Source organism: Thalassophryne amazonica, chromosome 6 (genome assembly GCF_902500255.1).
Source record: "Thalassophryne amazonica chromosome 6, fThaAma1.1, whole genome shotgun sequence".
NCBI lineage: Eukaryota > Metazoa > Chordata > Actinopteri > Batrachoidiformes > Batrachoididae > Thalassophryne > Thalassophryne amazonica.
In genome coordinates this window covers 121,569,947-121,582,064 of record NC_047108.1, presented here as the reverse complement: position 1 = coordinate 121,582,064, position 12,118 = coordinate 121,569,947, and the positions used below count along the sequence as shown (strand labels likewise).

General features: G+C 46.5%; 1 protein-coding gene across 1 annotated transcript in view; it reads left to right on the top strand.

Moving 5' to 3' along the window:
• Positions 1–11,868, top strand: part of calcrl2 (calcitonin receptor-like 2) — a 158,302-nt gene extending 146,434 nt beyond the window's left edge. Inside the window, exons 10-13 of the mRNA XM_034173295.1 lie at positions 8,439–8,505; positions 10,083–10,301; positions 10,572–10,613; positions 11,485–11,868. Of these exons, the coding sequence (XP_034029186.1) occupies positions 8,439–8,505; positions 10,083–10,301; positions 10,572–10,613; positions 11,485–11,778 (622 nt within the window). The 3' untranslated portion in view covers positions 11,779–11,868. The remainder of the gene's footprint in view (positions 1–8,438; positions 8,506–10,082; positions 10,302–10,571; positions 10,614–11,484) is intronic.
• Positions 11,869–12,118: the final 250 nt, after the last annotated feature.

The window sequence follows — 12,118 nt, the reverse complement described above, 5'->3', positions numbered from 1 at the left end:
TGCCTGTTTTTACAAATAAAAAATGGAATATTTTACAAAAGCACATTTATCTGTAAACACAAACACACGACACATGTCACATTAACGTGTTGGTTTACATAATGAATGACAACCAATCAGTGTTTAGCAGAGGCACTTTTACCCAGAATCCTTTACGATCTGTCTGTGTTTGTTACAAAACCTCAGAATTAGTGCATTATTCAGCATTAAAAGATATATGTTATATTTTAACTATGTACAAATGACAGAATTGACATTAATGGAGTTATTCTATCAGTATTCACACAAAACCATAAGTCAGTATGACTTTATTTTTCAAGACCTCTGCCTGACCGGAGCATTGTGATTGGTAAAGAGCTGGCTTTGTGGTTGCTCTCAGGGTGCTTCTATGTTGTAGTTGTGTAGCTTCCAGCAGGGGCAGCATCTTCAAACATAGAAGTACTAGCTCATTGATTGGGTCTTTTGTAGCTTTTGATGCTTCCAAAAATGACTGTGGTATTAAAACTCAAATTCAGCTTGTAAGTAGTAGACAATACTGGAATTTATTGGTTATCTGTAACTTCTGATACATTTTTGGGTGGTTTATCGGTTTATCTTTATCAAAGATAACTTTTCAGTTATCTGATTATCTGTTATTGAAGTAAATTTTTTGGTTATCTGTGCCCACCACTGCAGATATGAGAACTAGCAAAAGGCTTATATAGTTACAGGCAAAATTTCAAGTTTGATTTCACTCCATATTCTCAAGGTTCATTCAACATATTCAAGCTTCCATTATATATATATATACTATATATATATATATCAAAGTTTCGATTCAGTATATTCAAGTTTCCATTAAATATATAGTTTCATTAAAAATATTAATTCAAGCTTCCATTCAATATATACGAGGTCTGTCCATAAAGTATCGTACCTTTTTAATTTTTTTTAAACTATATGGATTTGATTCATATGTTTTCACGTCAGACAAGCTTGAACCCTTGTGCGCATGCGTGGGTTTTTCCATGCCTGTCGGTGACGTCATTCGCCTGTGAGCACGCCTTATGGAAGGAGTGGTCCCGCCCCGTCATCGGATTTTCATTGTCTGGAAATGGCAGAATGATTTGGGGTTTTTTTCCATCAGAATTTTTTCAGAAGCTGTTAGAGACTGGCACCTGGAAACTATTCACAAAATTATCTGGCTTTTGGTGAAAATTTTACAGGCTCACAGAGAATAAGGTCTGGTAGTACAGCTTTAAGGACCCCTTTAAGGATGCTCAGCGCGCCGCGCTCCGAGCTGCGACGACACGGCACAAGCCACTGGACCATTTCTGACTGATGGCTCTGGTGTATACGAAACCGTGTGTGCTCTTTCTGTGGTTATCACAAGAGCTGGACATCAGCCATTTTCCGCAGATTTCCACTTTAAACAAGAGATTTGTCATGGCAGGGCCGCGCGGAAGGCTTCGCGCGTCCGACCAATTCGCTTTGGAAGCAAGACAAAGGAACACCTCCCGTTCGGCGTGTCAGAGGACAAGTTTGGACATGTCCAGCTCTCCACATTTCACTGATACTTACTGGACTGGTAAGCATTGAAAGCCGAGAGTAGACATTGGAACGTTACAGGACAAGTGGGAACATGCCCAGCTGTTAAAACATTTCTCGGATACTCACTCGACTGAAAACCATCGAAAGCCGCCTGAATTTTACGACTGGTTATCAACATGGAGGGGTTTCTCGTGTGGCGCCGGGCATGAGCAGCTGCCTGCCGATGCGTGAATCCGTCCGCATGTTCTTTCATTACAAAATCTCCTTTAAACAGTGGAATGTCCGATAAACTGCTGATCCAGACCTCTTCTGAAACTTCTCTGTTCTCTCACAACGTCCTGGGTCAACAGAGGCTTAAATTTGGAAGTTTTCAGCTCGAAACAGGCTGACAGCGGTGGCTCGGAGCGCGGCGCGCCCTCCGGCTCCATGGGCAGTCCTTAAAGCAACAGTAACACTCCATAATCTCTCATCAGCCCTTAAAATTTTCACCAAAAACCAGCTGAATTTCTCGAATGGTGTCCACTTGGATGTGCCTTACAGTTTCTGAAAAATTTTTGATCAAGCAAAGCAGCAGTCTCTGAGCCATTCCTAAACAATGAAAAAAATAGACGGGAGGGGTGGACCACTCCTCACTCAAAGCCTGCCCACAGGCAAATGACGCAACCGACAGGTGTGAAAAAAACTCTCGCATGCCCACGAGGGTTCAAGCTTGTCTGATGTAATCGCAACGTGATTCAAATCCATATAGTTTTTGAAAAAAAATAAAAAGGTCGGTTTCTTTTCTAATAGACCTATATACATTCATATATATATATATATATATATATATATATTATATATATATCCCCCTCCCCCTCTAGCTGCCACCTTATCGTGGTGGGGGAATTTGCGTACTCGGATGATCCTAGGAATGTTGTCAGGGGCTTTGTGCTCCCTGTAGGGTCTCCCAAGGCAAACAGGTCCTAGGTGACGGGCCAGACTAAGGGCAGTTCAGAACCTCCATGACCAGTAAAAAAAAATAGCCAGGGTGGGAGCCGGGGTCCCACCCTGGAGCCAGGCCTGGGGTTGGGGCTTGTGCGCAAGCGCCTGGTGGTCGGGCCTTAGCCCATGGGGCCTGGCTGGGCTCATCCCGAAAGAGCGACGTGGGTCCGCCCTCCTGTGGGTTCACCACCTGCAGAGGGGGTCCATGGGGGTCGGGTGCAGAGAGGATTGGGTGGCGGTCGAGGGCGGGTGGCCCGGCGGCCCAGTCCATGCTCACAGCCCCTGGCTGTTGGGACGTGGAATGTCACCTCGCTAGGGGGGAAGGAGCCTGAGCTTGTGCGGGAGGTTGAGAGATACCGACTAAAGATAGTCGAGCTCACCTCCACGCACAGCTTGGGCTCTGGTACCCAACTCCTGGAGAGGGGCTGGACGCTTCATTTTTCTGGCGTTGCCCACGGGGAGAGGTGGAGAGCTGGGGTCGCATTGCTTATTGCTCCCCAGCTCAGTCACCATGTGTTGGAGTTCACTCCGGTGAACGAGAGGGTCAGGTCCCTACACCTTCAGGTCGGGGACAGGTCTCTCACCATTGTCTCGGCCTACGGGCCGAGCAGCAGTGCAGAGTACCCGACCTTCCTGGAGTCCCTGGGAGGGGTACTAGATAGCGCTCCGACTGGGGACTCCATTGTTCTCCTGGGGGATTTCAGCGCCCATGGTGGGCGCGACAGTGAGACCCTGGAGGGGGTGATCGGGAAGTACGGCCATCCCCGATCTGAACCCGAGTGGTCTACCGCATGCTGGGTAATCAGGAGAGTCGGGAGTTTTCCCCGGTGGGCTGGTCCAACCTGGGGCCGTTGTGAGGGGGTGTTAATATATACATACATATATGACCACCACTGTTAGGCTACACAGCAAGACACTTGGGCTGCTGTATCTTAAACAGAAGACATTAAGTGTTATAAATGTCTTACAATCACGAAATTCACAAGAAAATAACTTAAGACTGCTTCTTTTGCAACGTTATCTTTTCCAAAGCCCGAGGTAGTGACATCCCATTACACGTTTAACACCCCTATGCAATTCATTACAGTTAGTTCAGTCCAACCAAGCCCTGTGCGCTCAGATGGGACTGGCGCTACTAGCAAGTACAGGAGGAGTGGCCCGTGTAGGAAAAGATGGACAGAAAAAACCCAGGTGGAGCTGAAAAAAGCTAGATTAAGAAAAAGAAAAAGACACTGACTTGGCTGGGCATACACTGTACGATATTTTCAATCATTGTACTCGGCTCCAGCTCAAACTGTGCGACCAAAACCGCAGGGTTTAAAAGTTCAGAGCGCAACGATTCATGTTCTCACACTGTACGGCCCGATACTCTGATGTATCTGACTGCTCACATTGTACCTTCAAAAACCACACTTCGGGGTTGCGTTTCTTTTAAAAAAAAAAATTTATTTCATGTCTATCAGCACGCACAGTGAGTGAAATCAGGTGGGGTGGCGACGGAACGCATATGCGCGGCGCACACACAGCAGACAGCAACGTGATTCATGAGAGGACAAAAAAGAAAACATAAACATTCATAACAAGTGTTGCTACTTACACTGTTGTATAAATAAACTATATTTCTACGGAGTCATACAGCTGCGCAACGTGTAGCAACTTATTCCCTCATCTGTCGTGAATCCTTGAATCCTGTTGTTGTCTGCTGTGTGTGTGTGTGTGTGTGTGTGTGTGTGTGCGCGCGCGTGCATATACGTTCAGTCTCCCACCACCTGATTCCACTCACTGTGCGTAGTCGTATCATCTGACCTTCGGCCACGTGTCTCGGACACTCAAGTGAAGAGAGGGGCAGAGCTGTCGACCGATCACCACCTGGTGGTGAGTTGGATCCGCTGGGAGGGTAGGAAGCCGGTCAGACCTGGCAGGCCCAAACGTACCGTGAGGGTCTGCTGGGAACGACTGGCGGAACCCTCTGTCAGCGAGGTCTTCAACTCCCACCTTCGGGAGAGCTTCTCCCAGATCCCGGGGGAGGTTGGAGACATGGAGTCCGAGTGGACCATGTTCTCCACCTCCACTGTCGATGCAGCCGCTCGTAGCTGTCGTCGCAAGGTCTCTGGTGCCTGTCACGGCGGCAATCCCCGAACCCGGTGGTGGACACCGGAAGTAAGGGATGCCGTCAAGCTGAAGAAGGAGTCCTACTTATCTTTGTTGGTAGGTGGGACCCCAGAGGCAGCTGACAGGTACCGGCAGGCCAAGTGTGCTGTCGGGGAGGCTATGGAGGAGGACTATCGGTCGGCCTCTAAGAGATTCTGGCAAACCGTCCGACGCCTCAGGAGGTGGAAGCAGCTCTCCACCAGCACTGTTTACGGTGCGGGTGGGGAGCTGTTGACCCTGACTGGGGATGTTGTCGGGCGGTGGAAGGAGTACTTCGAGGATCTCCTCAATCCCATCGTCACGTCTTCCGAAGAGGAAGCAGAGACTGGGGACTCAGAGGCGGACTCATCCATTACCCAGGGCCCGAAGTCACTGATGGTGGTTAGAAAGCTCCTCGGTGGCCGAAAGCTCCTGGGGTGGATGAAATCCATCCTGAGTACCTTAAGTCTCTGGATGTTGTGGGCCTGTCTTGGCTGACACGCCTCTGCAACATCGCGTGGCGATCGGGGACAGTGCCTTGGCAGTGGATTGGCAGACCGGGGTGGTGGTCCCTCTGTTTAAGAAGGGGGACCGGAGGGTGTGTTCCAACTACAGGGGGATCACACTCCTCAGCCTCCCCGGTAAGGTCTATTCCAGAGTACTGGAGAGGAGAATTCGACCGATGGTCAAACCTCGGATTCAGGAGGAGCAGTGTGGTTTTCATCCTGGTCGCGGCACACTGGACCAGCTCTATACGCTCCATCGGGTGCTCAAGGGTTCATGGGAGTTCACCCAACCAGTCCACATGTGTTTTGTGGATCTGGAGAAGGTGTTCGGACCGTGTCCCTCGGGGCACCCTGTGGGGAGTGCCTCCGGGAGTACGGGGTCCGGGGTCCTTTTGCTAAGGGCTATCCGGTCCCTGTACAACTGCCAGCAGAGCTTGGTTCACATTGCCGGTAGTAAGTCAAACATCTTCCAGTGCACATTGGCCCTCCGCCAGGGCTGCCCTTTGTCACACGGTTCTGTTCATTATTTTTATGGACAGAATTTCTAGGCGCAGCCAGGGTGTAGAGGGGGTCTGGTTTGGGAACCACAGAATCTCGTCTCTGCTGTTTGCGGACGATGTGGTTCTGTTGGCTTCATCAAATCAGGACCTTCAGCGTGCACTGGGGCGGTTTACAGCCGAGGTGTGAAGCGACCGGGATGAAAATCAGCACCTCCAAATCCGAGGCCATGGTTCTCGACCGGAAAAGGTGCTTGCGCTCTTCAGGTTGGTGGAGTGTCCTTGCCCTCAAGTGGAGGAGTTTAAGTATCTCAGGGTCTTGTTCACGAGTGAGGGACGGATGGAGCATGAGATCTATAGACGGATCGGTGCAGCATCTGCAGTGATGCGGTCGCTGTATCGGACTGTCGCGGTGAGAGAGAGCTGAGTAGGGGGGCAAAGCCTCTCGATTTACCGATCGATCTACGTTCCAGTCCTCACCTATGGTCATGAGATTTGGCTCATGACAGAAAGAACGAGATCGCGAGTACAAGCGGCCAAGATGAGTTTCCTCCGCAGGGTGGCTGGGTGCTTCCTTAGAGATAGGGTGAGGAGCTCAGTCACTCGGGAAGAGCTTGGAGTCGAGCCGCTGCTCCTCCACATCGAAAGGAGTCAGATGAGGTGGCTCGGGCATCTTTTCCGGATGCCCCCTGGACGCCTCGCTGGAGAGGTGTTCCGGGCACGTCCCATTGGGAGGAGGCCCCGGGAAGACCCAGGACACGCTGGAGGGACTACATCTCTGGCTGGCTTGGGAACGCCTTGGGGTTCCCCCAGAGGAGCTGGGGGAGGTGTGTGTGGATCGGGAGGTCTGGGCGGCTTTGCTTGAGCTGCTGCCCCCGCGACCCGACTCCGGATAAGGCGGAAGAAAATGGATGGATGGATATATATATATATATATATATATATATGTGTGTGTGTGTGTGAGATCAAATTAGACATTTTATTGAAATTGTCATTCCGATGTACATGATATTGGCCATGCTCGTGTATTGGCCCATGTGAAAGGTATTCCTTATTTAATGAAAAAGTATGAGTAATACATTTTAAATACGGTTTTAACAGATCAGAAATATATTTTCAATACATTATCCTTGTATTTTGACTGAATTATAGTATAATTTTGGTACACTTTGAAAGTATACTAAGTGTACTGAAAATGAAGTTTATTTTAATGTGCAGTTTTTTTTTTTGTTGTTGTTTTTTTTACCTGAGATGTGTTGGTTTTTGTTGTTGTTGTATGCCAAAATATCAGAATCAGAATCAGAATCAGAAGAAGTTTATTGCCATTGCCAGTGAACAGGATTCACAGACTAGGAATTTGCTTCGGTACAATGGTGCAACATTAAGAAGAGATAAAATGCTAAGATAAAATATAACATGTGTCAAAATAAGATAAAATATAAGATAAAAAAAGAAACATGAAATATGAAAGGCTGTGTGCAACAGAAAAACAGAGAAACAGAAAAAACAGTGCAGTGGGAGGAGTGCAATTAAAAACCAAAGTACATTGTCTAAAGTGACCCGTGATAAAATGATAAAGTGACAGAGTTAAGCTTAAGGTGACTGAGTTATGAGGCGTTCATGAGTCTAACGGCAGAGGGGAAGAAACTGTTCTTATGGCGGGAGGTTCTGGTCCAGATGGACCGTAGCCTCCTGCCCGAGGGGAGTGGTTTGAATAGACCGTGTGCAGGGTGAGAAGGGTCAGCTGTGATCCGACCTGCTCGGCCCAGAGTCCTGGAGACGTGCAGGTCGTGGAGAGATGGAAGGCTACAGCCAATCACCTTCTCGGCAGAGGCCACAATGCGCTGCAGTCTGTGTCTGTCCCTGGCTGTGGCCCCGGCGTACCACACCATGATGGAGGAGCAGAGGATGGACTCGATGATGGCCGTGTAGAACTGCACCATCAGCTGGACAGGCAGCTTGGCCTTCTTCAGCTGCCACAGGAAGTACATCCTCTGCTGGGCCTTCTTGATGAGGGAGCTGATGGTTGACTCCCACTTGAGGTCCTGGGTGATGGTGGTGCTGAGGAAGCGGTGACAGACCACAGTGGTGATGGGGCTGTTGGTGAGGGCGAGGGAGGGCGGGGGGGGCTGTGGCTTTCCTGAAGTCCACGATCATCTCCACTGTTTTCTGGGCGTTGAGCTCCAGGTTGTTGCTGCTGCACCAGGTCACCAGCCGGTCCACCTCCCTCCTGTAGGCAGACTCATCCCCATCCAAAATGAGTCTGATGAGGGTGGTGTCATCCGCAAACTTGATGAGCTTTACAGAGTCGTGGCTGGAGGTGCAGCAGTTAGTGTAGAGGGAGAAGAGCAGAGGGGAAAGGACACAGCCCTGTGGAGATCCTGTGCTGAGAGCCCGAGTGTTCGAGACATTTTTTCCCAGCCTCACACGCTGACTCCTATATGAATATACATATGAATGATACATACATGAATGATTTATGTGTTAAATAGAAACTATATGCAGTAAAAGTATGAAGTGAGTGGTCAGCTCAGCCACGAAGTTTTCAGGTGTGCAGTTGACATCGTTTTCAGTGAAATAAAAAGTATCTGTTTGTGATATTGCTGCAGACTCGGGTTTGACTCCTCTGCTTTCTGCAACACCAAGTCTGTCTGGCCGAGTCCTTTGTTGGTTTTGCTCAAAGTGCCGTCACTGAATTATTCAAAATTTTGCCAAGTTTTTTTTCCATGATTGTGACAGATAACAGGATGAGTGTGTAAGTCATGTTTTCCTTCTTTGTGTGTTTGTGTTGCAGGTGTTGGATCAGCTCACACACTCATCTGCTCTACATCATTCATGGACCCATTCAAGCTGCTCTGCTTGTGAGTCATGAATATGTGTCTACGTGCTTTTCCAACACTTACAGGTGACAAAAGGCAGGCTTCCTGGCTGAAGTACTTTTTACTTTAAATCATGCAAATGAATGCTGTGGTACAGTGGAGTAACCATGCTCCCATCCGTTAGCTTCTAAGGTACTGCCTTCACTGTATTATTCACCTTAAAGCTACAGTGTGTAGAATTTAGTGGCGTTTACTAGCAAAAATGGAATACAGCATTCACAAGAATCTGTTCATTAGTGTATAATTACCTGCAATAATGAATTGTTGTGTTTTTATAACCTAAAAATGAGCTCATCCTATCTACATGGGAGCAGGCCCCCTCATGGAGGCTGCCATGTTGTACCCCCATGACGATGCAGTAACCCAAAAGGAACATACTTATTCCACCTTTTGCATTTTGCAGTATGGCCTGGACACTGAAGAAAAAAAAAGAAGAATCACTGGTTGCACCCCAACACAATATCCACTGGGTGCTAGTATGCAAATAATGAATGTTTTTCATTTCTGCAAAGGTAAGAATACTTCATTCAGTGAACGATGGAACATTCCATCTTTCAACTCATGAAATACTCTTTCCATTGCAGAAATGAAAAAAAAAAAAATTATTATTTGTTTTATATAATGCCTAACAGTCCTAACAATGTTGTCCATACCTAATGTCGTGTATTGACTTCTTCGCCTACAGACTGACGTCTAAAAATCATGAGAGAAATTTCTCAAGCTCCGAATCCAGCAGTACTTTTACTTCAGGTAGAGACGTCCCAGCGAATACTGCAAATGCTTCAGAATGGTTTACGGCATACTGGATTTGTTTTTTTGTGTGTGTGTGTGTTACAAGAATAAGCACAGTCATTAAAACAAACCACGCTGTGTTTCTTTTTAAGCTAAGTGTCGTCACCTCTCGTGTCCGCGCACACTGTGGTTGTGGCATCCAATAGCACAAAACGTATAGCACGAAAATTGAACACTAAATAGAGCCAAAATTGTAGGGTAAATGGAACACAATGGCAAATGGTACGAATAATCCATATCACGTGACATACAAGCCACCAATCAAATGACAAGGATCTATTCAGGCATTATGTAATGCAGCTAAAATGTTTGAAAAGCCTGTTTTTGTGAAATTGAGGATCATACGTATATATTGTTTATCACAAAATAAGGCAAGTGAGCATGAATCACTATTGCCAAATAACTTAAAATGTGAAGGAAACAAAATTATGGCAGGTGATGACAGCATGGGGAAAAAGGAATTATAAAATGATGGTGGCTGCTGCTGCATACGAGGCAAAACATAAATCTAATGTTTTTTAATAGTGTTGAAATCTCTTGTCTGTAAAAGCAAGAAAAACAAAACACTTTTTTTAACTGTTATAAATTGGCAAATGAGATTCATTATTTTTCTTTCTAAAAACTGTTATTACAGTGCCACCATCAGGCCATTCTTTGTAATTATCTTACGCCAGCAGTAATAACAGATTTCTTTCACATTCTGAATTCCCCCCCCCCCCCCACATTAAACCTTCACCCATCCATCCATCATCCCACCTTTAATCCAGGTGAACTTATTCTTTCTGCTGAACATCGTCCGAGTCCTGATCACAAAGCTGAAGTTGACTCACTGTGCCGAGTCCACTGCCTACATGAAAGCAGTGCGAGCCACGCTCATCCTCATCCCTCTGCTGGGAGTCCAGTTCATCCTTTTCCCCTGGAGGCCAGAGGGACGCATCAGCAGGGCCATCTATGATTTCTTTGTCAACATCTTCTGTCACTTCCAGGTACCGCCCACAATCAAGAAATCAGGTGTTTATCTGGCCGAAGGCATCACTATGAGAATGAGAATAAAATGAGAATGGGTTATTAAACTGTATTTCTCAGCACTGACACTTGCTGCACCTTCATCAAAAATCTGAACATCTGGAAATGATACATTTTTAAATTTTAAAGGCAAATTCTGTCTGTAAGCTCATTTATTCAGTGATACTGTGATTTTCTCCAGGTGACGTCTGGCTTCATGTGGGGATTAATTGTCTGATGTTACTTTGCAGGGCCTCCTGGTGGCGGTTATATTCTGCTTCTGTAACACTGAGGTAGGTCATTTTCCTCTTATCATAAGCACTTGGTAACAGTAGGTGAAATCAGCTTGTTTTTTGTTTTTTTTCAAATCAAAATCAAATTTCTGTGATGGCTCTCAGTTAGTTGTCCAGGTGGTTTCCATAGTAGAGAAGCTTGAATCTTCGACTGGACTGGGTTGCTTGACGCGAGGACGTTTTGCTTCAAATCGCAGAAGCTTATTCAGCTAAAATTCTTGCTCTGGTAGTCTGACTTCTGTCTTGACCCTTGTAGAGAAGAAGAATTTTAGCTGAGGAAGCTTCTGCGATTTGAAGCGAAACATCCTCGTGTCAAGCAACCCAGTTCAGTCGAAGATTCAAGCTTCTCTACTACAAAATCAAATTTATTAATTTCTATAGCACCAACTCACGATGAGATTGCCTCAAGGGGCGTTACACAACAAAATACCGAAAACAGAGAAAAAATTGAATAAAAAAATTAAAAACACAATAAAAAAAGACAAAACATAAAAGAGCACAAGAATAAAAACACATAATAACACAATAAAACTAATGATAAAACAAGGAAAACAAATGGGTTTTCAGTCTCGATTTAAAAGTCTCCACATTATCTGACTGCCGTATATGTGCCCGGAGATCATTCCACGGAGCTGGGACATGGTAGGAGAAAGCTCTGTGACCGGCAGACGTTTTAAATTTTATTTTCATTTATATAGCTCTGAATCACAACAAAATTGCCTCAAGGTGCTTCACACAGGTAAGGTCTAACCTACCAACCCCCAAACTTTGTTTGTCAAGTTGTTTCATCTCCAAAGTTGACATGAAGGCTGGTGCACACTGTTAAATACACTATAACATGAGCCCACCTGCATGTGTGTGTGTATGTCAGGCCCAAGCAGCACTGCAGAGGAAGTGGGCTCAGTGGAAGGTCGCCTGGGGTAAAACGGGCTGGGGGAACAGGGCCATCAGCTCCCACTTTAACTACCACACCAACTCCTCCATCACCGAATCCAGCCGTGCCACCGTCCACCTGGAGGTGCCTTCAGCTCCCGATCATCAAGCCAACGACCACTTGCCCGTAGTTCAGCAGAAAGTTAATGGGCAGCAGACCAAAAGGAAGTCATGCAGCAACAGCAACAGTGACGCCGAGGCACCCAACGGCCAAGAGGCCACACGTGTCTGACATTAGACCCCACGGAGGTGACGGCTGTGGGGCCGCACACAAATATTGACAATATATTCACTTACAAACACAAGTGGTAAGAGTGAAAAAGACTGCACGACACAGCAGAACTCATGATAAAACACCTAAATATAAAAGCAACCTGATGTTCACACACGGACAGGTGAAGAGAAAAATTATTTTAACACCAATAAGATGTATTTTGTATCTATCTATAAAGCAAGAAACGTCTGTGTCTGTGTGTGTGCGTGTGTGTCTGTCTCACATATCTCTCTTACTGTTTGGCAGATCGACCTCAGCTTTCAGATAGGGCTTGCACCTGGCACCATGATGTACATCC